Consider the following 27,754-nt stretch of genomic DNA (forward strand, 5'->3'; position numbering starts at 1 on the left):
TCCAGGGATGCTGTCATAACTCAAATCTTCTGCTAACTTTCTTGAAGCTGCATTCTCGGTCTTCCTTGGTAACCTGAACTCAAACAAGGATTTTGAAGAACTGAAGTCAGGAATCAGGGACTTCTTCACCAAGAAGGACATCGAAGTCCAAGATGTGAGACTTGGAGGCTCAAAGTAAGATTTCCCCTAATTGAGAGGGCTGTTGTTTTGAAACCTATCTGCTGGTTGTAAGAAACCGATTCTTATGGTTGTATCTGGGTTTTTAGGTATTTGAAAAATAGATTATGTAACTTGGTATTAGAAGGGAACATCTAGAACAATGGTTCTCAACCTGTGGGTCCCCAGATGTTTTGGCCTTCAATTCCCAGAAATCCTAACAGCTGGTAAACTGGCTGGGATTTCTGGGAGTTGTAGCTCAAAACACCTGGGGACCCACAGGTTGAGAATCACTGATACAAAACAATGTTTACGGATACGTGGAAACCAATTGGGGCTTGGGGGAAGGCCTGGATCACAGTGCAATCCTTCTTAAGCAAGATGCAACAGGTCTTCATTATTAGGCGCTGACGTGACATTGCTTGTTCAGGAAACATAATGTCTTAATTGATTTGTTCCTGATTTAGTTTTGTATTTTATGTAATAGTGCTTTGAATGCAATATTCCTGCTTCTTGGCAGAATGGGGTTGGACTGGATGGCCCATGAGGTCTCTTCCAACTATGATACTATGATTCTAGTTTGTTGTATTATCGCTTTTGATCTCTCTTTTATTTTGCAAAAAGCTGGGGAATTGTGTTGCCAAAGACTTTCATGGCAGGAATCACTGGGTTGCTGTACATTTTCTAGGCTGTATGGCCATGTTTCAGAAGCATTCGCCCACATCTATGGCAGGCATCCTCAGAGGTTGTGAGGTTTGTTGGAAACAAGGCAAGTGGGGTTTATATATGTGGAATGTCCCGGGTGGGAGAAAGAACTCTTGTCTGCTTGGGGCAAATGTGAATGCTGCAGCTAATCGCCTTGCAACAAAGGATTCCCCCAGGCAGGAAGCAGCCAAGCCTTGAAGCTACAAGGCAATTCAGTGCTAATTAAGGAGATCAATTGCAGCATTCACATTTGCCTCAAACAAGCAAGAGTTCTTTCTCCCACCCTGGACATTATTCCACAAGTATATAAATCCTCACAACCTCTGAGGATGTCTGCCATAGATGTGGGTGAAACGTCGGGAGGGAATGCTTCTGAAGTATGGCCAGACAGCCCAGAAAACTCACAGCAACCCAACTGGGGGACTTGTCAAGGTCAAAATTAATGAATCAAGGGATAGATAAATCTAATTGTAGCTTAAAATGGGGTCTCATGCTTAAACTAGATTGCCTTTGAACGTCATTTCCTGTCCCTGTTGGTGACGTGGGTTTGGATTCAATTTTGATGTATATAGATGGTTTTTTTCTTAATTTCTATGGTTTAATGCAGTGGTTCTCAACCTGGGGTCGGCAGATGTTTTTGGCCTTCAACTCCCAGAAATCCTAACAGCTGGTAAACTGGCTGGGATTTCTGGGACTTATAGGCCAAAAACATCTGGGGACCCCAGGTTGAGAACCACTGGTTTAATGTATATGCTTGTTGTTTTTACATGTCTGTTTATATGGCATTGAATTGTTGCCTATTTGCAAGCTGTTCCGAGTCCCCTTCAGGGTGAGAAGGATGGGGCATAAATATCTATATAAATAAAAATATAATGTTTGTTTGTGGGAATAACATAACTCAAAAACCACTGGGTGAATTGACACCAAATTTAGACAAAAGACACCTCAGGCCAACGAGTGGGCATCACTCAAAAACATTGAAAAACACAGCGGAAGAGACTTAAAAAATAAGCCAAAAATAAAAAATACATTACAACACGTGCAAAACCACATATATATATACGCAAACACACATATACATGTATATACACAGACTGGGCCACAGCAATGTGTGGCAGGGGACGGCTAGTAGTAAATAAATAAGTGTTGTCAACTTGTTGCAGCACCTTTCCCAGACCACGGTTGCCTGCAAAGCAAATATGGCTCACTAGTTTCCACCTGAGTCTGACACACATCATACAGTCTTAGAGAAAAAATTGTATCTAAAATTGATTTCCAGGAAATTTGGCTACGTCGATTTCGCCTCAGAAGCCGAAATGGAGAAAGCCCTGAAGTTCAATGGAAAGAAGTTAATGGGCTTGGAAATAAAACTGGAAAAGGCGAAAAGTAGAGAGAGCATGCAAGAGAACAAGAAAGGTGAGTTAGCAATGCAATCCAAGCGCTGTTGGGAAGAAGTTACTTTGAGGTCTGCATTGTGGCTTATTATCAACGTTTGGGGATTGTTGGGTTTCATTTTCTCAATCTCTTACAGATCACCCTTTTGTGTTTCGGCTTAACAGGAATTTGTAACATTGGATTTTAAAACTCCTTAAGAGAACTCGAACTTGATTCTGTTCTGGTGTGCCTTTTTCCCCTTCCAGAAAGAGACGCACGAACCCTGTTTGTGAAGAATCTTCCTTTCAGCGTCTCCAAGGAAGACCTGCAAGAAGAGTTTGACAACGCCATGGAAGTCAGGCTGGTGTCCAGGGATGGAAACAGCAAAGGGTGAGTCAAGAGCCAAAGAAAACGGGTCTCGCTATGTGTTGCCTTGTTGGCATCGCTTGTATGCAGCAGCAGTGTTCGCAGAACAAAACTTTTGGCTTCCAAAAGCTATGCTAAGATTCCAGACAGCATTATCCATGTTGGATAATATGTTTGTGAAATTGTCATATTCTGGCCTTTTGACCAAAGATGCTCAGGCGCTTGTCCTGTTGTTGTCTGCACAAGGCAAGGCTAGATCATGCATGGGCAAATTCTGACACTTCAGGTGTTTTGGACTTCAACTTCCACAATTCCTAACAGCCGGAGTTTGACCATGTCTGCCATAGATGGAGACTTGGAAGTCGGGCTCAGCACAGCAGGCTAAACCACTGTGCTGCAGAAAGATCCTACTGATTCAAAGGTCAGCAGTTCAAGTCCAGGTTGGATATTTATTTATTGTGTCAGGAGCGAACCAAAACAGTTGTATTGCATTAAAAACAGACAAACAAACAAAACACAAAGTTTGCAGACTTGGTATTCTATTAAATGTCCTTTGACCAGTAGCTAGCCCCTTGGAGTGCCTCTGGTGGTCCTCCATCGTGCATGTGGCAGGGCTCAGGTTGCATTGCAGCACGTGGTCAGTGGTTTGCTCTTCTCCGCACTCGCATGTCGAGGATTCCACTTTGTAGCCCCATTTCTGAAGGTTGGCTCTGCATCTCGTGGTGCCAGAGCGCAGTCTCTTCAGCGCCTTCCAAGTCGCCCAGTCTTCTGTGTGCCCAGGGGGGAGTCTCTCATTTAGTATCAGCCATTGATTGGGCTTCTGGGTTTGAGCCTGCCACTTTTGGACTCTCGCTTGCTGAGGTGTTCCAGCAAGTGTCTCTGTAGATCTTAGAAAACTATTTCTTGATTTAAGCCATTGACGTGCTGGCTGATACCCAGAGGATTTAAGTAGTCCTTTCACTGGAGCAGTGTACTATGGTTGTATGTGATGACATCGACCATTGTTGCTTGGCACTTTAGTTTGTGATTGAAGAAGCCCAAAGACTGTCCAATTCTGGGCACCGCAATTGAAGGGAGATGTTAACTCTAAGCTGGAATGTGCTCAGAGGAGGGCGACTAAAATGATCAAGGATCTGGAGAACAAGCCTTTTGAGGAACAGCTCAAAGAGCTGGGCATGCTTAGCCTGAAGAAGAGAAGGCTGTGAGGAGTCATGATGAGGGCCATGGATAAATATGTGAGAGGAAGTCATAGGGAGGGGGGAGCAAGCTTGTTTTCTGCTGCCCTGGAGACCAGGACACAATGGAACAAAGGCTTCAAACTGCAGAAAAGGAGATTCCACCTGAACATGAGGAAGAACTTCCTGACTGGGGGAACTGTTCAGCAGTGGAACTCTCTGCCCCAGAGTGTGGTAAAGGCTCCTTCCTTGGATGCTTTTAAACAGAGGCTGGATGGCCATCTGTCAGGGATTTTTTTTTTTTATCGTGTCAGGAGCAACTTGAGAAAGCTGCAAGTCGCTTCTGGTGTGAGATGTCAGGGATGCTTTGAATGCAATATTGCTGCTTCTTGGCACAAAGGGGTTGTACTGGATGGCCCATGAGGTCTCTATAATTCTATTACTATGTTTTATAAATTTTATACTCTTAATTTTGATGCTGTCCATTGTTTGTATTCAGATAATTTATGGTTGGGTTTTTGTGTGGGTTTTTTGTTGGTTTTTTTTTTTTTGGTGCTATGTAATTTTATTTTTATATGTGATACCTTGAGTGGTTTTGTGAACCGCCTGAATCCCTTTGGGGAGATGTGGAAGGGTACAAATAAAGTTTTATTATTACTATTATTATGTAAAGCTACTCTGAGTCCCCTTCAGGGTGAGAAGGGCGGAGTATAAATACTGTAAATAAATAAAATGGAGTATGATCAGAAGCAGGCGGTGGGGGGGGGGGGGACGACCACGGACGACACCCTTCTGTTTCTAAGTAGTCTGAACCAACCTGTTAATAAAAGCATTTTCCCTGTCAGGATGGCCTACATTGAGTTCAAGTCTGAGGCCGAGGCAGAAAAGACCTTGGAGGAGAAGCAAGGGTTGGAGATGGGCGGCCGCGCCATTGTGATCGACTACACTGGTGAGAAGAGCAATCAGGACTCCCGGAAAGGCGGCAAGGGAGGACAGTCAGGTAAAAACACTCCCGTGGATATAGAACCTTTTAAGGCACACCTTTTCCCATATAAACATCTCTCTAAAATGAGGTTCATCTTAGTATCACAGCAGCTTCTTAAATAGAATCATGAATTACCCTGTTCTGAGAAGGAGTCAAAAGTGAGAGAGAGTAAGAAAGAGAAGGTGCAAGGAACAAGAAAAACAAAGAGACTGAAGTTCAATGGTATATTCAGCTGACCTCTCGCTGAAGAGCAATTGACGACGCAAAAGGTTGCCGGTTAGTGAAAATACCCCATCAATTACTGGAGATGTCTCCATATATCTTTGCCTGGATTTCACCTTGACACTGGGATTTGCTCTTAACTCTGATATTAACATAGATTTTTGTATTTCACAAGCAAACCCATTGAGAATTTTCAGCATTTAGGTAATTTTACAAGGGATATGTAAATTTTATAATTCTTACTATTTTTACTATTTACTCTTACACAATTTCACAATTTTATTATTTACTATTTTATAGGGCTGGGTAACAACAGAAAAATTTGTTTCTAAACTCGTTTCGTTTTTAGGTGGCCCTTGCGTTTGGTATTGTGTAATAATTCCGAAACTTTCCCTTTTAAAAATTTCGAAATTTCCAAAATTTCGAATTGATTCGTTAATGGTGGACGCGATTGCGCAATACGCTAAAAAAACCTCCAAATGGGACAGGGGGAACTTCTGAAGCTTCCCTCTCCCTCTGTTGTTGACTGTTGGTGTGATAATTTATTTTTTTATCACTGATAAAACAAACAACTATAAAAATTGCACCGGACATATGGAAATAATAATGAAACGATTTCGAAACAATTACGAAATAAATTGAAAAATTCGTTTCGATTTTTAGTTGCTCCTGCATGGCTCAATATCGGATCGTAAGCTAATTTAAATACGAATCAATAATGAATTACGAAATTAACGAACAAAACCTCCCAGCCCTACTATTTTACAGTTTTCATTATTGTATTATTAATTCAACGAGACGTATATATTGAATGTATTTTCCTGTTTTCTAATAATTTGAAAGTAAAAGTAATGTCTTTGTACAAATCCCAGGAGTTTCAAACAATTGTGATTTTGATTTTAGGCATAGTTAAAACTTTCACAGCCATAGGATGATCTCTACACGGGCCCAGTTAACGTAAAGCCTCTGCTCTTAAAACTCTGCCCACTCTTGTTCAAAAGTCAATTTTAGAATACTATGTAGAGACCACAAGGGCCATCTAGTCCAACCCCCTGCCATACAGGAACACATGTAGTTTTTTGTGTATCTCACAACTGTTAGTGTCTTAGAATAATAAAAATATGGTATATATTTATATCTAGCCTCTTCCCTTGGCATGTATTGGTATGAATTCAAAACGATCTTGACAGATTAGAGAGATGGGCCAAAACTAACAAAATGAAGTTCAACAGTGACAAATGCAAGATACTCCACTTTGGCAGAAAAAATGAAATGCAAAGATACAGAATGGGGGACAATGCCTGGCTCGAGAGCAGTACGTGTGAAAAAGATCTTGGAGTCCTCGTGGACAACAAGTTAAACATGAGCCAACAATGTGATGTGGCGGCAAAAAAAGCCAATGGGATTTTGGCCTGCATCAATAGGAGCATAGTGTCTAGATCTAGGGAAGTAATGCTACCCCTCTATTCTGCTCTGGTTAGACCACACATGGAATATTGTGTCCAATTCTGGGCACCACAATTCAAGAGAGATATTGACAAGCTGGAATATGTCCAGAGGAGGGCGACTAAAATGATCAAGGGTCTGGAGAACAAGCCCTATGAGGAGCAGCTTAGGGAACTGGGCATGTTTAGCCTGAAGAAGAGAAGGCTGAGAGGGGATATGATAGCCATGCATAACTATGTGAGAGGAAGCCACAGGGAGGAGGGAGCAAGCTTGTTTTCTGCTTCCTTGGAGACTAGAACGCGGAACAATGGCTTCAAACTACAAGAGAGGAGATTCCATCTGAACATTAGGAAGAACTTCCTGACTGTGAGAGCCGTTCAGCAGTGGAACTCTCTGCCCCGGAGTGTGGTGGAGGCTCCTTCTTTGGAAGCTTTTAAGCAGAGGCTGGATGGCCATTTGTCAGGGGTGATTTGAATGCAATATTCCTGCTTCTTGGCAGAATGGGGTTGGACTGGATGGCCCATGAGGTCTCTTCCAACTCTTTTATTCTATGATTCTATGACAATGTGTTCACGGTGTTTTTAAATTAATGTTTTCACGGGATTTTAGAGTTCTGTATTAGATTTTGTTATAAGTTTTATTGTAAACTTCTATGAGTCCCATATCATGAGAAAGATGGGATAGAAGAAAAATCATCACTGTACTTGATTGCTGTGAGTTTTCCGGGCTATCTGGCCATGTTCCTGAAGCATTCTCTTCCGACATTTCACCCACATCTATGGCAAGCAGCCTCAGTGGTTGTGAGGTCTGTTGAAAACTAGGGATAGAATAAATCAGCTCTAACTGGGTTGTTGAAAGCTTGAGGTTGTGGGGTATATTGGAAACTAAGCAAGGGAGGTTTACATATGTGTGGGATGGTCCAGGGTGGGGGAAAGAACTCTTGTCTGTTGGAGCCAAGTGTAAATGTTGCAATTAATCACCTTGATTAGCTTTGCAAAGTTTTGCAGCTTCAAAACCTAGGGGAATCCTTAGTTGGGAGATCTTAGCTGGCCCTGATGGTTTCTTGTTTGGAATTCCCCTGCTTTTTGAGTGTTCTTATTTTATTGTCCTGATTTTAGAGTTTTTTTTAATACTGGTAGCCAGATTTTGTTCATTTTCATGGTTTCCTCCTTTCTGTTGAAACCGTCCACTTGTGGATTTCAGTGACTTCTCTTGGCCAGTTAACACCACCCAACCAAGAATTCCCCCCAGGCAGGAAGCAGCCAGGCCTTGAAGCTGCAAGGCTACTAATCAGGGTGATTAATTGCAACATTCACACTTGCTTCCAACAGACAAGAGTTCTTTCTCCCACCTTGGACATTATTCTACAGATATATAAACCTCCCTTGTCTAATTTGCAACATTCCTCACAACCACTGGGAATGCCTGCCATCGATGTGGGCGAAATTTCAGGAGAGAATGCTTCTGGAACATTTCCAGACAGCCCGGAAAACACACAGCAATCCAGTGATTCCAGCCATGAAAGCCTTCGGCAATACATAATCACTGTATTGTTTAATAGGAGAGCAGTTTCTTCCCTTTGCTTTACTCTTCCCTCATTTTTGTCATGAATTAAAAACAAAAGACTACAGGGAAATTCGTTGAAAGGGACACACTTGAGTTGCGACTTTGACACCTTCGGGTCCTTTTCCCTTCTGCAGACTCAAAGACTCTTGTTGTCAACAACCTCTCCTACGATGCCACCGAAGAATCCCTTCAGGAAGTCTTTGAAAAGGCTTCAGCGATCAGGATCCCACAGAACAACCAAGGAAGACCCAAAGGGTAAGAAGTGCCCAGCGTTTGGCGAAGGGAGGGGATAGAGAGGAGGGAAAGGTACCGGACCCCAATCGAAGCTGCTGCAGGACTCCTTCTGAAATGTAAATCTTAAACCAGACCTTGTTAGGGTTGTTCCTGGAGGTATCTCCTTCACAAAGTCACCCTGATTTGGAGTGGGTCGATACGGCAGAACTATTGCATGCTATGGAGCCATGGGAGTTGTAGCTTGGCCTTCTCGATCACCAAACTGCCATTCCCAGGATTTCATAGGGTTTAGCCATGTAAGTTCAAGTGGGATCAAACTGGCAACATTTACAACATCAGTTCCAATGTGGTATGGTGATTTCAAGGCTGCATCGCAACTACAGGGGACTATTTGTCTACTGGTTTATTTGTTTACTTACTTTATATGCCACTTTCTTCTTCTGTGAAAAAGATCTTGGGGTCCTCATGGACAACAAGTTAAACATGAGCCAACGATGTGATGCGGCGGCAAAAAAAGCCAATGGGATTTTGGCCTGCATCAATAGGAGTCTAGTGTCTAGATCCAGGGAAGTCATGCTCCCCATGCTCTATTCTGCCTTGGTTAGACCGCACCTGGAATATTGTGTCCAATTCTGGGCACCACAATTGAAGGGAGATGTTGATAATCTGGAATGGGTCCAGAGGAGGGCAACTGATAGGGCTTGTCTGGAGTCTGTGAAAGACGCACATAATGGGGTTTTAGTTTTGCGCATGCGCAGCTGTTTGGAACCTTCTAGAATCTTATAAGAGAAACATTTTGGCGGAGGCCCTGCCCACTCTCCCTCAATATTATAAATGCCCACAGCGGGGACTGCGCCTTAGTTCCTTTCTCCGTGTTAGCAGCTTAGGGACCTCTCTAGTCTTTGACTGTCTTTCGGCCTACATTTCTACTGTTCATTACTGGATTGGAGCTCCCGGTGGCGCAGTGGGTTAAACCCCCGTGCCGGCAACACTGAAGACCTACAGGTCGCAGGTTTGAATCCGGGGAGAGGCGGATGAGCTCCCTCTATCAGCTCCAGCTCCTCATGCGGGGACATGAGAGAAGCCTCCCACAAGGATGATAAAAACATCAAAAATCATCCAGGCGTCCCCTGGGCAACGTCCTTGCAGACGGCCAATTCTCTCACAACAGGAGCAGTTGCTCCTGACACGACAAAAAAATATTATTGGATTCTTCGACCTCAGCTCGCTTACAGACTTTGCTTCTCTCTCACCCCTAATGGATTTGGATATCTCAGGCCAGTTTTTCTGAACCATGAGTACTACCTCTTTCTTTAAAAAATGCGGGTCGTGCGGCGGCAACGTTCCAGACATAGATGGGACACTCTATGTGCCTGCTCTGCTTGGGGGAATCCCATCGGCCCCAATCCTGCCAAGTCTGCCTGGGATTTACGCCCAGGGCTCGGAAAGATCAGGAATCCAGGCTTAAGGCTCTGCTTTACGAGCGGGCCCTAGCTCCAACCACCACCCGCCCGAACAAGCGGCCAGCCCCCGAGGAGATGCCCCCTCTGCAACCGGAGGCTAATGGCGTCCCTACCTCCTCTCAGTCACCTCAGCTCAGCCAGGAGGCGAGTGGCGAGCACCGGACGGAGCCCGTGAAAAAGGCAAAGCCCTCTAAGCAGGGCATTTCTGGGAGTTGAAGGCCAAAACATCTGGGAACCTGTGGGTCTTCAGATGTTTTGGCCTTCAACTCCCAGAAATCCTAACAGCTGGTAAACTGGCTGGGATTTCTGGAAGTTGTAGCCCAAAACACCTGGGGACCCACAGGTTGAGAATCACTGGTACAAAACAATGTTTTCGGATACGTGGAAACCATTTGGGGCTTGGGGGAAGGCTTGGATCACAGTGCAATCCTCCTTAAGCAAGATGCAGCAGGTCTTAGTAATTAGGCGCTGACATGATGTATTGCTTGTTCAGGAAACATGTCTTAATTCGTTCCTGATTTAGTTTTGTATTTTATTTGATAGTTTCTAATCAGTTTGCTATGTAGTTCAAGCAGGATATACAATGTCTACCTTTGTTGTATTCTTTGGAAGCTTTTAAAGAGAGGCTGGATGGCCATCTGTCAGGGGTGATTTGAATGCAATATTCCTGCTTCTTAACAGGGGGTTGGACTGGATGGCCCATGAGGTCTCTTCCGACTCTTTGATTCTATGATTCAAATCAGCTCCCAAGCACAAGGATGGGCTTTAAAAAGGGAAGAAAGGGATGCAACCGGGTGGTAGCATGCCCCCGAGTCCTCGCCCGCTGACTGACGGGCATGGCACAAGAACTAAGGCGCAGTCCCCGCTGTGGGCATTTATAATATTGGGGAGAGTGGGCGGGGCCTCTGCCAAAATGTTCTTGACAAGATTCTAGAAGGTTCCGAACAGCGACGCATGCGCAGAACTAAAACCCCATTATGTGCGAATTTCACAGACTATCACTCAAGGAAACACAGTTACAGGTAAGCAACTTGCATATCTCGCGTGACCATTTGCTTTCCATTTGCAACTTTGCTTCTCTTTCCCTAGGTTTGCCTTTGTAGATTTTGCCACAGCCGAGGATGCAAAAGAAGCCATGAATTCGTGCAACAACACAGAGATAGAGGGCCGGACAATCAGACTAGAGTACAGCACACAAGGCGGGCAGAACAGGAACCAGGGCAGAGGAGGATTTAGCCGTAAGTAGCTAAATTTGGGTAGAATTTGGGGGCAGGAGGTTAATGCATCACTTGCAGAACTGAAGCGCCTTGTCTTCCACCCCCAGAACAAAGCAAGACTCTGTTCGTCAAAGGCCTGTCCGAAGACACCACAGAAGAGACCTTGAGGGAGTCCTTCGATGGCTCTGTCGGCGCAAGAATAGTCACCGACAGAGAGACCGGATCCTCCAAAGGGTAAGCAGTCCATTCTGGCTCAAGCTAAGTATCTGCCTGTTGTGTCCTTCTCAATGAGCTCCTTCCTGCTGAAAATCCAGTGGCAGGCTGTGGATTCGCACGAGAAGAAGAGCAAAAGCTCCAGTACTGACCTCAGCTTCTTCTGTTTGTTCGACTGAGCAAGCGGTCATTGCCGGAGGACAAAGGCAGGAAGCAAAACACCTTGAGCTACATTGGGCATGGGCAAACTTCAAACCTCCCACAAGTCTTTAAGATGTCAACTCCCACAATTACTAAACGTTAGCAATTTAGTTAGGGACCCCTCCCCAGCACTAACTGCCGCTCTGGGCCAGAGTGAAGAGAGAGGGGGCCAGGGGACAGTTCCATCTTGTTTACTGTGCTCTGCTAATAATATGTAATATAATATGTATATTGTATATACCAGGGGTCCTCAAACTTTTTAAACCGAAGGCCAGGTCACAGTCCCTCAAACTGTTGGAGGGCCGGATTATAATTTGAAAAAACATGAATAAATTCTTATGCACAGTTTGCAATATCTTATTTGTAGTGCAAAAATAAAAACCCCACTTAAAAACAATACAATAATTAAAATGAATTTATTTATTTATTTATCGTGTCATCAGCAACCATTGTATTACAATTCTAACAGAGCAAAACAAACAGAGATTAAAAAGAAAAAAAGAAAGAAAAAAAACCACACAGATTTTGTAAATTTGGTATTTGGTTAAATGTCCTTTGACCAGTATCTGGCCACTTGGAGTGCCTCTGGGGTTGCCGCAAGAAGGTCCTCCATCGTGCATGTGGCAGGGCTCAGGGTGCATTGCAGCAGGTGGTCAGCGGTTTGTTCTTCTCCGCACTCGCATGCCGAGGATTCCACCCTGTAGCCCCATTTCTTAAGATTGGCTCTGCATCTCGTGGTGCCAGAGCGCAATCTGTTCAGCGCCTTCCAAGTCACCCAGTCTTCTGAGTGCCCAGGGGGGAGTCTCTCATCTGGTATCAGCCATTGATTGGGGTTCTGGGTTTGGGCCTGCCACTTTTGGACTCTCGCTTGCTGGGGTGTTCCAGCGAGTGTCTCTGTAGATCTAAGAAAACTATGTCTTGATTTAAGTCGTGAGGTGCTGGCTGATACCCAAACAGGGGATGACCTGGAGATGTCTCTGCCTTGGTCCTTTAAAATTAAAATTAAAATTAAAATGAAGAACAATTGTAAAAAATATAAACTTATTAATATTTCAATGGGAAGTGTGGTTCTGCTTTTGGCTGATGAGATAGGATTGTTGTTGTTTGCTTTCAAGTCGTTTCAGACTTAGGTTGACCCTGAGCGAGGGCCTGGTAAATGACCTTGGAGGGCTGTATCTGGCCCCCGGGCCTTAGTTTGAGGACCCCTGGTAGATATTTACAATATTTATAATATTATAATGTAATGTATTATAATTATATATTTATATTACATGTAATATGACTAATAACATTACAATATAATTGGTATAGTACAATATAGTAATATTTAATACTGATATTGTACTATGCTAATAACACTGTTCAACGGAGAAAAAGTTGCAGGCCTGAAAATTGTTCTTTTATGATTTTGGGGTGCTGAAAATGAAAATGACATTTAAAAATGTATATTGGCTCTAGTTTTTGTGATATAAGCAAATCACGTGATCACGTATGGTTGAAAAAAATGCATGTTACGACTTACAATATGGAAGATTCTAGAATATTCTAAAAAGTTTGATGACGCAGTATTAGTGCCTTGTGCAAAAGCCAGAAAGCCCTCTATAAGGCCAGACTTTTGAACAGAGAGGGTCAGTCAGTTGAAGACGGAGACAGTATCGTTAAACATCGTTTAACATTGTTCTTTTTACTGTAGTTATTAGGCCTGGGTAACAACGGAAAATTTTGTTTCTAAAATCGATTCGTTTTTTGGGGTTTTTTGCGTTTCGATATTTAAAAGAATTCTGAATTTTTTTAAAAAAAAGTTCGATATTTACGAAATTTCGTAAATGGTAAAAAAATTACGAAACAATAACGAATCGATTCGTTAATGGCGGACGCGACCGCGCAATATGCTAAAAAACCTCCAAATGGGACAGGGGGAACTTCTGAAGCTTCCCTCTCCCTCTGTTGTTGACTGTTGGTGTGATATTATAATTTTTTTTCACTAATTAAACAAAAAACAACTATAAAACTTGCCCCAGACATGCGGAAATAATAACGAAATGACCTCAAACCAAAACGAAACGAATACATAACGAAATACGAAGCATTTACGAAACGAATTGAAAAATTCGTTTCGTTTTTAAGTTGCTCCAGAATGGTTCGTTATCGCTTCGTTAACAAAAAAATAACGAATTTTTAACGAATTAACGAAACGAAACCGCCCAGCCCTAGTAGTTACGCCTCGCACGTGTGAAAATAAAGCAGTATGGAAAAAAGAGATCAAGGCCAATGGACTCCGTCAATGCTGTCAGACTCCTGCTGGAGCATTGCGAGAGGGAATCCTTTCCTTGAATACAAAAGAAAAGTCAAGAGAAGCAAACAGGATAAAAACTAAAGTCACAATTAAAGCAACATTTAAACTTTCAGACTTTTCAACTGCATTAGGCCTACTCATATAGTTTCTTGCTGCACAAACATAAACAATAGACTAATTAAATAAATATTTCTCATGTATAAACTATTGGCAAGGTAATTTGACTAAAATTTAGTAAATATTCACGGTTTATATACATGCAGTAAGGTTAGGCGCATTATCATAATATTAACGAATTACCTATTGTGGAGAAAATTGAAATAGCTGTTGCATAAAAACCAGAGCCAATTAACACATTTAATTATTATATTTGAATTCAGCATGTTAAATGTATTAAGAAACGGTACATTTCGTTTCCAAAGCTGAGAAAAACTGAAAATTTGTAGAACAGTGTAATATAATACTGCAGTATCAGTATTAAATATTACTATATTGTACTATACCATTATATTGTGATGTTATTAGTCATATTACATGTAATATAAATATATAATTATAATATATTATTATTGTACTATGCTAATATGGAGCCCCCGGTGGCGCAGTGGGTTAAAGCACTGAGCTGCTGAGCTTGTTGATCGAAAGGTCGCAGGTTCGATTCCGGGGAGCGGCGTGAGCTTCCTCTGTCAGCCCTAGCTTCTGCCAACCCAGCAGTTCGAAAACATGCAAATGTGAGTAGATCAATAGATACCGCTACGGCGGGAAGGTAACGGCGCTCCATGCAGTCATGCCGGCCACATGACCTTGGAGGTGTCTACGGACAACGCTGGCTCTTCGGCTTAGAAATGGAGATGAGCACCACACCCCAGAGTCAGACATGACTGGACTTAATGTCAGGGGACTACCTTTACCTTTTTTACTATGCTAATAATACAACAAAGCTTAGAGAAAACAATGATGCTGGGGAAAATGGAAGGAAAAAGGAAGAGGGGCCGACCAAGGGCAAGATGGATGGATGGCATCCTTGAAGTGACTGGATCCTTGAAGGAGCTGGGGGTGGTGACGGCCGACAGGGAGCTTTGGCGTGGGCTGGTCCATGAGGTCACGAAGAGTCGGAAATGACTGAACGAATGAACCAACAACAATAATATAATATATTTGTGTGTGTGTGTGTGTATCTATCTATCTATCTATCTATCTATCTATCTTGTAAACTGCTCTGAGTGCCCTTCGGGGTGAGAAGGGCAGCATATAAATGTCATAAATAAATAATAAATAAACTACCCTAAAATATAGCAGAACACCAAAAAAATACAAAAAGTTGAGCATCGGCTCATCAGTGAGCAGAGTGTGAAGCGCCATATGATGTGGCTGTAAAGAATTCTCTTAGGAGGGAAACATGCAGAGTCTAATCTTCTAAAAAAAATCACAAAAGGTTTATTTACAACAATAAGAAGTAACTGCACTTCTTAATAATCAAGAACTGGGTCTGAGCTACTCTTAACACCCATCTCTTTTAGGTTTCAAGCGAGGGGAAAACTCAATATATCAGTATATCTTTGCCCATGCCTGAGCTACGTAGATCTAGGAAACAGGGTTCCTTCTGTCCCTGATTGCTCTATGTACAGATGTGGATTCTTATTTTATTCTGTTATTTTGCACTGTTCATTTTATTCTGTTATTTTATGTATTTTGATGTGATGTAATTTTTCTGTTGTTTTGTTTCTAACTTTGCTGATTATTTTTGGGCTTGGCATGTTAGCCACCCCGAGTCCCCTTTGGGGAGATGGTGGTTGTTGTATTGTCGAAGGCTTTCATGGCTGGAATCGCTAGGTTCTTGTGGGTTTTTTCGGGCTATAGAGCCATGTTCTAGAGGCATTCTCTCCTGATGTTTCGCCTGCATCTATGGCAAGCATCCTCAGAGGTAGTGAGGTTTTTCGGGCTATAGAGCCATGTTCTAGAGGCATTTCTCCTGACGTTTTGCCTGCATCTATGGCAAGCATCCTCAGAGGTAGCGAGGTCTGTTGGAATTAGGACAATGGGTTTATATATCTGTGGAATGACTGGGGTGGGGCAAGGAGCTCTTCCCTGCTGGAGCTAGGAGTGAATGTTTCAACTGACCACCTTGATTAGCATATAATGGCCTGAACACTGACCGCATAGGGAAGCTGATGAGGAAACGCAACATACAAACAATCTACAAACCCACCAAGAAAATCCAACAAATGCTACGTTCAGCAAAGGACAAGAGGGATCCTCTCACCTCTGCAGGAGTCTACCGTATACCATGCAGCTGTGGACAAGTCTACATAGGGACCACCAAACGCAGCGCCCAGACACGCATCAAGGAACATGAAAGGCACTGCAGACTACTTCAACCAGAGAAGTCAACCATAGCAGAGTACCTGATGAACCAGCCTGGACACAGCATATTATTTGAGAACACAGAAATGCTGGACCACACCAACAACCACCATGTCAGACTACACAGAGAAGCCATTGAAATCCACAAGCATGTGGACAATTTCAACAGAAACGAAGAGACCATGAAAATGAACAAAATCTGGCTACCAGTATTAAAAAACTCTAAAATTATAACAGCTAAACAACAGAGAGGAAAAAACCAGGCACAGATTAACACCTCCCAGCAACAGATTTTCCCAGGCTCAGGCAGGCCTTCAAATGCTAATGAAGGTGATCAGCTAAACATTCACACCTAACTGCAGCAGGGAAGAGCTCCTTGCCCCACCCCAGCCATTCCACAGATATATAAACCCATTGTCCTAATTCCAACAGACCTCACTACCTCTGAGGATGCTTGCCATATATGCAGGCAAAACGTCAGGAGAAATGTCTCTAGAACATGGCTCTATAGCCCGAAAAAACCCACAAGAACATGATGGTTGTTGTTGTTGTTGTTGTTACTATTTATTTGCAACTCTCAGCTGACCTCTGTCCCCTTCTAGGTTTGGCTTTGTGGACTTCAGTTCGGCAGAAGACGCCAAAGCAGCCAAGGAAGCCATGGAGGACGGAGAGATCGATGGAAACAAGGTGACCCTCGACTTCGCCAAGCCAAAGGGTGACGGGTCACGCGGAGGAGGCGGAGGCGGCTTCGGTCGCGGAGGCAGAGGAGGTGGAGGCCGAGGGGGCGGCAGAGGAGGATTCGGCCGCGGAGGCGGAAGAGGCTTCGGAGGTAAGAGACCTGGCGGAGACGCCTGCAGCAGCGCCTTGTGTTCAGATCACATACTTAAAAACCCTTTGAATGCCGTGCTGGCTTCTAACTATTCCCAAAAATCCGTTTCCGTAGGCCGAGGCGGGGGCTTCAGGGGAGGCCGAGGCGGTGGCGGCGACCACAAACCCCAAGGGAAGAAGATCAAGTTTGACGACTGAGTGGCTTGCTTTGCTCGAATCTGGAAGGACTCTGGCGTTTTCTTTTTTTAATCCCTGACACCGCAAAAATGACAGAGCCTCCGGAGGACATTCCAAGGTGCGTCGCAGTCCACTCAGAGGTACTTGGAAAAATACAAAACAGCGAAAAGAAACAAAAAAAACAGCCATTTTGACTGCCTGGCTACGCATACGAACTTTTTTTAAAAAGCAACAAAAATGTGGGAATCGACCTGTGTCAGTGCTTTGTCCTGAATTTATAATGTTTTACCCCCCATGTAAAAAAAACAAAAACAAATTAACTTCCTTACACATTTCTGTAGGTTTTTCTCCTTGTTTTTTTTTCCTTGCTGTAAAAATGCAAAATGTTTTATCGTTTGTGTCTCAGCATACTGTCTTGGACAGATTAAAGGGCCTAAACAAGATCTCTTGTGTTTTCTGTCCAGGTACACAAACCTATAGCATTGCCATATAATGTCCAGATATGTGTGACATCAAATTATGCAGTTTGTGAAGAGACTAGACCTGAATCTAGTTGTGTTGGGAAATCTTTGCCCCATACAAGTGACAGACGACACCAAATTGGGAGGGATAGCCAATAGTCCAGAGGACAGGAGCAGAATTCAAAACGATCTTGACAGATTAGAGAGATGGGCCAAAACTAACAAAATGAAGTTCAACAGTGACAAATGCAAGATACTCCACTTTGGCAGAAAAAAAGAAATGCAAAGATACAGAATGGGGGATGCCTGGCTCGAGAGCAGTACGTGTGAAAAAGATCTTGGAGTCCTCGTGGACAACAAGTTAAACATGAACCAACAATGTGATGTGGCGGCAAAAAAAGCCAATGGGATTTTGGCCTGCATCAAGAGGAGCATAGTGTCTAGATCTAGGGAAGTCATTCACCCCATGCTCTATTCCGCTTTGGTTAGACCACACCTGGAATCACATTGTGTCCAATTCTGAGCACCACAATTCAAGAGAGATATTGACAAGCTGGAATGTGTCCAGAGGAGGGCGACTCAAATTATCAAGGGTCTGGAGAACAAGCCCTATGAGGAGCGGCTTAGGGAATTGGGCATGTTTAGCCTGAAGAAGAGAAGGCTGAGAGGAGATATGATAGCCATGTATAAATATGTGAGAGGAAGCCACAGGGAGGAGGGGAGCAAGCTTGTTTTCTGCTTCCTTGGAGACTAGGACGCGGAACAATGGCTTCAAACTACAAGAGAGGAGATTCCATCTGAACATTAGGAAGAACTTCCTGACTGTGAGAGCCGTTCAGCAGTGGAACTCTCTGCCCCGGAGTGTGGTGGAGGCTCCTTCTTTGGAAGCTTTTAAGCAGAGGCTGGATGGCCATTTGTCAGGGGTGATTTGAATGTGATATTCCTGCTTCTTGGCAGGGGGTTGGACTGGATGGCCCATGAGGTCTCTTCCAACTCTTTGATTCTATGATTCTATCTATGATTCTATGACTATATTAGGTATGGGCCAACTTTGGGACCTCCAGGTGTTTTGGACTCCAACTCCCACCATTCCTGACAGCCTCAGGCTCCTTCCTTTTGCCCCTCAGCCGCGTAAGCGGCTGAGGGGCAAAAGGAAGGAGCCTGAGGCTGTCAGGAATGGTGGGAGTTGGAGTCCAAAACATCTAGAGGTCCCAAAGTTGGCCCATGCCTGATTTATTAGGTCCTTCTGTAGGAAAGGTGTGAGGATAATTGACAGCTGATGCATTTTGAGGGGAGGCAAGGCCACCAGATCACCAGCTGTGGAAGATAAAACGCTTTGCCTTTTTAAAGATTTCAGCTAAAAGGCTTTCAAGCTGTTTCTCCTGCTAATCACTCCCCCATTTCGCCAAGGACTTTGTTATCTGTGTGGAGTTCCCCGTGGAGTTTTCACCTTGGCTAAAATGCCTTTCCTGCTGGGAGCTTTTCAGCAGAAAGTAACATGCCAATCAAGTTGCATGCTTCTCAGCATTTCCAAGTTTAAGTGCTTTGTTAGGGCTTGCTTAAGAAAAAAAGTCTGCATAGCTGGAAGTGGAAAGAGTAAATGCTGTCAGAAATATTAAAAATTAACTATTTTTAATGACAAAAAATGTGGGTCAAGCATTCAAAGGATTAAATGGATGCAATGACTCTGCAAAAGCTGTAGTTCAATATAAGCAGATGTGCCTGTTTAGTAATGCTTCGGACTGAGAGAGCTCTCAGTGTGAGAAGCCTCTGTGTGAGAGAATACCTCAGTGGGAGAATAGCCCTCAGTGGTAGTAGGCCTCACAGTGTGAGGTAAGTATTTGTCTGTGAGAGAAAGTCCCTGTGAGGTAAGCCTCAGTATGAGAAGGTCTTGTGTGTGAAGCTCCAGTGTGAGAAAAAGGCCTCACTGTGAGAAAAAGGCCTCACTGTGAGAAAAAGGCCTTAGTCTGTGAGAGAAGGCCTCACAGTGAGAGGTAAGTCTTTGTCTGTGAGAGAAGTCTCTGTGAGGTAAGCCTCGGTATGAGAAGGCCTCGTGCATGAAACTCCTGTGTGGGAGAAAAGGTCGTACAGTGTGCGGCAGGCTTTAGTCTGAGAAAAAGGCCTCACAGTTGATAGGTAGGTCTTAGTCTGTGAGAGAAGATCTCACAGTGTGAGGTAGGTCTTAAGTCTGAGAGAGAAGGCCTTAGTCTGAGAGAGAGGGCCTCAGTGTAAGGTAGGTCTTAGTCTGTGAGTGAAGCCCCTGTGAGGTAAGCTTCAGTATGAGAAGGCCTCATGTGAAGCTCCAGTTTGAGAAAACGGCCTCACAGTGTGAGGCAGGCCTTACTCTGTGAGAGAAGGCCTCACAGTGTGAGGTAGGTTTTAGTCTGTGAGAGAAGGCCTCACAGTGTAAGGTAGGTCTCATTCTGTGAGAGAAGTCTCTGTGTGAGGTAAGCCTCGGTATGCAAAGGCCTTGTGTGTGAAGCTGCAGTGTGGGGAAAAGGCCTCACAGTGTGAGGCAGGCCTTAATCTGTGAGAGAAGGCCTCACAGTGTAAGGTAGGCCTTAAGTCTGAGAAAAGTGTGTGAGGTATGCCTCAGTATGAGAAGGCCTTGTGTGTGAAGATCCATTGTGAGAAAAAGGCCTTCGTCAGAGAGAAGGCCTCACAGTGAGAGGTAGGCCTTAGTCTGAGAGAGAAGGCCTCAGTGTAAGGTAGGTCTCAATCTTTGAGAGACGTCTCTGTGTGAGGTAAGCCTCAGTATGAGAAGGCCTCATGTGTGAAGCTCCAGTGTGAGAAAAAGGCCTCACATATTATTTTACTACAAAGAAAAGCCTCCTATAGAACCGATAACGTTTTTTGTTGGGATGTTGTAAGTTTTTTGGGCTGTATGGCCATCTTCCAGAAGCATTCTCTCCTGACGTTTTGCCTGCATCTGGCAGGCATCCTCAGAGGCTGTGAAGGGTTTTGTTTTTTTTAATCACTGGTGTACAAAAGGAAAGTTACTCAGCTGTATATTTATTAGGAGAGTCTTTTGTTAATAAGCCCAATCACCCAACAAAGGCTTATGTTTGCAACTGAGTGAAGAATAAGGTTAAGTTAGAACTACAAACACTAACTAGCATTTTCAGGAAATTGTGTGCTGCTGAGACTACTTGAGTTAGTTTGTCCTGGCTTTACCAGAAATCATTACCATATAGTTGGCAAATGCTGGAAACTGAGACCTATTCTCCCGCAGAGTACTATGATTACTAGACTTCAAGTTTTGCTTTAAAACAGTTCTTGCTGCACAGAAATAGCCAATGTTTGGAAGTCCAGGTTTGCGTTTATACCGAATTTATGAAATTCTTGTGGGAAGGTTTCATGGAGTCACATTTTCATCCTGGCCTAGCTTTCAAGTTTTTTGTGAAGGCAAAAAGCGGATGAGGAGGTGGTAGAAGAGGCAAGACAAAATATACTTAGAATCCTACTCCACTTTGTAAAAATAAAGCCTCAATAGAAACTAAACTACAGTCAGCCGGCCAGGCTCAGCAGGGCTTCTTGGTGCTTGAAATCAATATTGCAGGTGGTCTGCACCTGGATCCTGAAGAAGAACAAAGCAGATTCCTCCAGAAGCAAACAGGTAAGGTGCTGTAGCTTCAATGTGTTGCTTATGGGCTTTGTGGTGGGATCTTGTGTGTTGTGTTAATGCTGCCCTCCTCTTTGCACAAGGTATACCAAGGTAACAATACTATAGACTCTCAGTTAACCCGAACTTAAGCAACTGACCTTGAGGGAGCTGGGGGTGGTAACGGCCGACAGGGAGCTCTGGCGTAGGCTAGTCCATGAGGTCACGAAGAGTCGGAGACGATTGAACGAATGAACAACAAAGCAACTGGCAAACAGAAAATACAGAAAAAAGAAAGTTTGAAGAGACCTCATGGGCCATCCAGTCCAACCCCATTCTGCCAAGAAGCAGGAATATTGCATTCAAATCACCCCTGACAGATGGCCATCCAGCCTCTGTTTAAAAGCCTCCAAAGAAGAAGCCTCCACCACACTCCGGGGCAGAGAGTTCCACTGCTGAACAACTCCCACAGTCAGGAAGTTCTTCCTAATGTTCAGGTGGAATCTCCTCTCTTGTAGTTTGAAGCCATTGTTCCATTGCGTCCTTGTCTCCAGGGAAGCAGAAAACAAGCTTGCTCCCTCCTCCCTAGGACTTACTCTCGTATATTTATACATGGCTATCATATCACCTCTCAGTCTTCTCTTCTTCAGGCTAAACATGCCCAGCTCTTTAAGCCGCTCCTCATAGGGCTTGTTCTCCAGAGCCTTGATCATTATAGTCGCCCTCCTCTGGACACATTCCAGCTTTTCAATATGCCTCTTCAATTGCGGTGCCCTGGGGATTAGGACACAATGGAGCAATGGCTTCAAGCTACAAGAAAGGAGATTCCACCTAAAGATGAGGAAGGACTTCCCTACTGTGAGAGCTGTTCAGCAGTGGAACTCTCTGACCTGGAGTGTGATGGATGGCCATCTGTTGGGGGTGCTTTGAATGCAATTTTCCTGCTTGGCAGAATGGGACTGGACGGGATGGCCCATGAGGTCTCTTCCAACTCATTGATTCTTTGATTCTATGAAAGGAGATTCCATGAGGAAGAACTTCCTGACTGTGTGAGAGCTGTTCAGCAGTGGAACTCTCTGCCCCGGAGTGTGGTGGAGGCTCCTTCTTTGGAGGCTTTTAAACAGAGGCTGGATGGCCATCTGTCGGGGGTGCTTTGAATGCAATATTCCTGCTTCTTGGTAGAATGGGGTTGGACTGGATGGCCCATGAGGTCTCTTCCAACTCTTGGATTCTATGATTCTGTGAGGAAGAACTTCCTGACTGTGAGAGCCGTTCAGCAGTGGAACTCTCTGCCCCGGAGTGTGGTGGAGGCTCTTCCAACTCTGATTCTATGAAAGGAGATTCCACCTGAACATGAGGAAGAACTTCCTGACTGAGAGCCGTTCAGCAGTGGAACTCTCTGCCCCGGAGTGTGGTGGAGGCTCCTTCTTTGGAAGCTTTTAAACAGAGGCTGGATGGCCATCTGTCAGGGGTGATTTGGATGCAATATTCCTGCTTCTTGGTAGAATGGGACTGGACGGGATGGCCCATGAGGTCTCTTCCAACTCTTTGATTCTTTGATTCTATGAGAGGAGATTCCACCTGAACATGAGGAAGAACTTCCTGACTGTGTGAGAGCTGTTCAGCAGTGGAACTCTCTGCCCCGGAGTGTGGTGGAGGCTCCTTCTATGGAGGCTTTTAAACAGAGGCTGGATGGCCATCTGTCGGGGGTGCTTTGAATGCAATATTCCTGCTTCTTGGTAGAATGGGGTTGGACTGGATGGCCCATGAGGTCTCTTCCAACTCTTGGATTCTATGATTCTGTGAGGAAGAACTTCCTGACTGTGAGAGCCGTTCAGCAGTGGAACTCTCTGCCCCGGAGTGTGGTGGAGGCTCTTCCAACTCTGATTCTATGATTCTATGAAAGGAGATTCCACCTGAACATGAGGAAGAACTTCCTGACTGAGAGCCGTTCAGCAGTGGAACTCTCTGCCCCGGAGTGTGGTGGAGGCTCCTTCTTTGGAAGCTTTTAAGCAGAGGCTGGATGGCCATCTGTCAGGGGTGCTTTGAATGCAGTTTTCCTTCTTCTTGACAGAATGGGGTTGGACTGGATGGCCCAGCAGGTCTCTTCCAACTCTTGAATTCTATGATTTTGTCTAACTAGGATTCCACTGCAATTAGCCACAGTAATTCAAGTGGTGCCAAACTGCATTATGTCTTGTTTATTTACATAACCCTGTGATTAACAACAACCTTGTCTATTGTGACGCTCTCCAACAACATTCCCTTTTGGAAAAATGAATGGGAAAGATAACAATCCAGCAGCAGAGTCCCTTTTCAAAGAAGCCCTTGGAAACACCCAGCAGTGGCTTTCAGCCATTTTGGGAGAGAGATTTCACTGGGAGCCCCTTCCTTGAGCAAATGGTCGAGAAGACGCAGTTGCCAAGACTGGCCACCTGGGGGCAGCAACACATTACAAATAGAAGCCAAGTCTTGGCAGGGTTACTCTGGGTCATAATTTTGCTCCTGTTATGAATTGTAATGTAAATATCTGATATGCAGGATGTATTTTCATTCACTGGACCAAATTTGGCACAAATACCCAATACTGTATGCCCAAATCTGAATACTCGTAGGTTTGAGGGGTTTTTATTTTGTCATTTCAGAATTTTAGTTACTGGGATTTATAGTTCACCTACAATCAAAGGACATTCTGAACTCCACCAACAATTGAATCAAACCAAACTTGTCACACAGAACTCCCGTGACCAACAGAAAATATTGGAAGGGCATTGACCTTCAGTTTTGGAGTTGTAGTTCACCTACATCTAGAAAGCACTGTGGACTCAAACACTGATGGATCTGGAGCAAACTTGGCACAAATACTCCATTTGCCCAGATGTGAACACTAGTGGAGTTTGGGAGAAATAGACTTTGACATTTGGGAGTTGTAGTTGCTGGGATTTATAGTTCACCTACAATCAAAGAGCATTCTGAACTCCAGCAATGAGAGAATTGAACCAAACTTGGCACTCAGAACTCCCGTGACCAACAGAAAATACTGGAAGGGTTTGGTGGGCATTGGCCTTGAGTTTTGGAGTCGTAGTTCACCTACATTTAGAAAACACTGTGGACTCAAACAATGATGGATCTAGACCAAACTTGGCACAAATACTCCATATGCCCAGATGTGAACACTAGTGGAGTTTGGGGAAAATAAACTTTTGACATTTGGGAGTTGTAGTTGCTGGGATTTATAGTTCACCTACAATCAAAGAGCATTCTGAACACCACTGACGATAGAATTGGGCCAGATTTTCCACACAGAACTCCCATGAGTAACAGAAAATACTATGGGTTGTTGTAGGTTTTTTCGGGCTATATGGCTATGTTCTAGAGACATTTTCTCCTGACGTTTCGCCTTCATCTATAGCAAGCATCCTCAGAGGTAGTGAGGTCTGTTGGAACTAGGAAAAAAGGGTTTATATATCTGTGGAATGACCAGGGTGGGACAAAGGACTCTTGTCTGCTGGAGCTAGGAGTGAATGTTTCAGCTGATCACCTTGATTAGCATTTGATTGCCTGGCAAGGAGGAAAATCTTGAATGTCACAACGGGGCATTTGGAGCAACCTGTCGACTTCTACAAGCGAGGTGTTTACGGTTGCCTAAGAAGATGGGAGATGTGTGTGTCCTTTGGTGGCACCGATGGAGAGAAGGACTCAGAACTGGGCCAAGTTTCATCATTCCCAGTCCACAGGACCCTGACCCGACCCTCCTGCTTTAGATGGAGTCCCTGCATTGAGCAGAGGATGGACTAGATGGCCTCAAGGGACCCCTTCCAAAAGATTTTTGAGAAACGTAGGGATATCTCCTGGTGAGGAGACAGGAATGTGATAAACCTAGATACCATGGGTATCATCCACCACAACTGGATGAAGATGCCATCCAAATGATGACCTCCAAAATCTTGCCATTGAGGAAAATATGTTTTCCAGGCGAGTGAACTAGATGGCCTCAAGGGACTCCCTTCCAGCTCTGGGATTCGTTCAGAATATTTTAGTACTAAAACCTGAAATGTAGGGATATCTCCTTGTGCGGACACAGGAACGTGATAAACCTAGATATCACGAGCATCATCCACCACAACTGGATGAAGATGCCATCCAAATGATGACCTCCAAAATCTTGCCATTGAAGATAATACGTTTTCCAGGCAAGTGAACTAGATGGTCTCAAGGGACCCCCTTCTGGCTCTGGGATTCGTTCAGAATATTTTAGTACTAAAATGTGAAACGTTGGGCTATGTCCTTGTGAGGAAATGGGAACATGATAAACCTATATACCACGAGCATCATCCACCACAACCGGATGAAGATGCCATCCAAATGATGACCTCCAAAATCTTGCCATTGAAGATAATACGTTTTCCAGGCGAGTGGACTAGATGGCCTCAAGGGACCCCCTTCCGGCTCTGGGATTCGTTCAGAATATTTTAGTACTAAAACCTGAAATGTAGGGATATCTCCTTGTGCGGACACAGGAACGTGATAAACTTAGATACCACGAGCATCATCCACCACAACTGGATGAAGATGCCATCCAAATGATGACCTCCAAAATCTTGCCATTGAGGAATATATGTTTTCCAGGTGAGTGGACTAGATGGTCTCAAGGGACCGCCTTGCAAAAGATTTTAGAGAAACGTAGGGATGTCTCCTTGTGCGGACACAGGAACGTGATAAACTTAGATACCACGAGCATCATCCACCACAACTGGATGAAGATGCCATCCAAATAATGACCTCCAAAATCTTGCCATTGAGGAAAATATTATTTTTTCCCTCCCAGATATCGAGGAAGTCTAGCCAAGATCGATCTACTTAGGGCAGGACGACCTGAATCTTCAGCTGTGTTGTGTGTCTCCAGGTTGGATTATGATGACAAAAGCATCACAAATGTTTGTGTTGTGTTGGTATTTTCTTGGGTGGTGTTTGAACTTTGGGTTCAAATTACCCGTCTGTCTAAACGAGGCATGGGCGAACTTGGGCCCTCCCTGCAGGTGTTTTGGACTTCAACTCCCACAATTCCTAACAGCCGGTAGGCTGTTAGGAATTGTGGGAGTTGAAGTCCAAAACACCTGCAGGGAGGGCCCAAGTTCGCCCATGCCTCGTTTAGACATTCCTGAACCTTTGAAAGTGGAACAGATTCGCCACCATTTCCTGCAATTTGGTTTAGCAGCTGTTTAGGGAAGCAAAGTGCACAGAACAGGAGGGAGGGACTGTTTTCCTTTCATCTTGCCAGTTTCCATCTGCGAAAATGCTACGTACGCAGCAGTGTTTACTCTTTCTTCCCCTCCCCAAATCCGGATTAGCCAGGTTTCTTTATGTACTTAGATTCTCCTTTAAACACTATGGAACCTACTTATAGAATCCTAGAATCAAAGAGTTGGAAGAGACCTCATGGGCCATCCAGTCCAACCCCATTCTGCCAAGAAGCAGGAATATTGCATTCAAAGCACCCCTGACAGATGGCCATCCAGCCACTGTTTAAAAGCTTCCAAAGAAGGAGCCTCCACCACACTCCGAGGCAGAGAGTTCCACTGCTGAATGGCTCTCACAGTCAGGAAGTTCTTCCTCATGTTCAGGTGGAATCTCCTTTCTTGTAGTTTGAAGCCATTGTTCCATTGCGTCCCAGTCTCCAGGGAAGCAGTAAACAAGCTTGCTCCCTCCTCCCTGTGGCTTCCTCTCACATATTTATACATGGCTATCATATCTCCTCTCAGCCTTCTCTTCTTCAGGCTAAACATGCCCAGCTCCTTAAGCCGCTCCTCATAGGGCTTGTTCTCCAGGCCCATGATCATTTTAGTCGCCCTCCTCTGGACACATTCCAGCTTGTCAATATCTCTCTTGAATTGTGGTGCCCAGAATTGGACACAATATTCCAGGTGTGGTCTAACCAAGGCGGAATAGAGCATGGGGAGCATGACTTCCCTGGATCTAGACACTATGCTCCTATTGATGCAGGCCAAAATCCCATTGGCTTTTTTTGCCGCCACATCACATTGTTGGCTCATGTTTAACTTGTTGTCCACGAGGACTCCAATATCCTTTTCACACGTACTGCTCTTGTGTGGTATGTTATTTATTTATTGTGTCAGGAGCAAACCAAATAGTTATATTGCATTTTTAACAGACAAACAAAACACAAAGTTTGCAAGCTTGGTAGTTGATTAAATGCCCTTTGACCAGTCGCTGGTCAGTTGGAGCACCTCTGGTGTTACCGCAAGAAAGTTCTCCCTTGTGCATGTGGCAGGGCTCAGGGTGCATTGCAGCAGGTGGTCAGTGGTTTGCTCTTCTCCACACTCGCATGTTGTGGACTCCACTTTGTGGCCCCATTTCGTAAGATTGGCTCTGCATCTCGTGGTGCCAGAGCGCAGTCTGTTCAGCGCCTTCCAAGTTGCCCAGTCCTCTGTATGCCCAGGGAGGAGTCTCTCATTTGGTATCAGCCATTGCTTGAGCCTGCCACTTTTGGACTCTCGCTTGCTGAGGTGTTCCAGCGAGTGTCTCTGTAGATCTTAGAAAACTATGTCTTGATTTAAGTCATTGACGTGCTGGCTGATACCCAAACAGGGGATGAGCTGGAGATGTCTCTGCCTTGGTCCTTTCACTATTGGCTGCTACTTCCCAGCGGATGTCAGGTGGTGCAATACCGGCTAAGCAGTGTA

The 27,754-nt window shown here is 44.4% G+C and overlaps 1 protein-coding gene across 1 annotated transcript in view; it reads left to right on the top strand.

The window, feature by feature from the left end:
- NCL (nucleolin) overlaps positions 1 to 17,431 on the top strand; it is a 34,204-nt gene extending 16,773 nt beyond the window's left edge. The window contains exons 7-15 of the mRNA XM_060767313.2: positions 48 to 174; positions 2,141 to 2,277; positions 2,502 to 2,625; positions 4,622 to 4,776; positions 8,130 to 8,250; positions 10,782 to 10,930; positions 11,017 to 11,143; positions 16,586 to 16,812; positions 16,927 to 17,431. Of these exons, the coding sequence (XP_060623296.2) occupies positions 48 to 174; positions 2,141 to 2,277; positions 2,502 to 2,625; positions 4,622 to 4,776; positions 8,130 to 8,250; positions 10,782 to 10,930; positions 11,017 to 11,143; positions 16,586 to 16,812; positions 16,927 to 17,009 (1,250 nt within the window). The 3' untranslated portion in view covers positions 17,010 to 17,431. The remainder of the gene's footprint in view (positions 1 to 47; positions 175 to 2,140; positions 2,278 to 2,501; positions 2,626 to 4,621; positions 4,777 to 8,129; positions 8,251 to 10,781; positions 10,931 to 11,016; positions 11,144 to 16,585; positions 16,813 to 16,926) is intronic.
- The last annotated feature ends 10,323 nt before the right edge of the window (positions 17,432 to 27,754 follow it).

The sequence above is a fragment of the Anolis sagrei genome, chromosome 3, assembly GCF_037176765.1.
Source record: "Anolis sagrei isolate rAnoSag1 chromosome 3, rAnoSag1.mat, whole genome shotgun sequence".
Classification (NCBI taxonomy): domain Eukaryota; kingdom Metazoa; phylum Chordata; class Lepidosauria; order Squamata; family Dactyloidae; genus Anolis; species Anolis sagrei.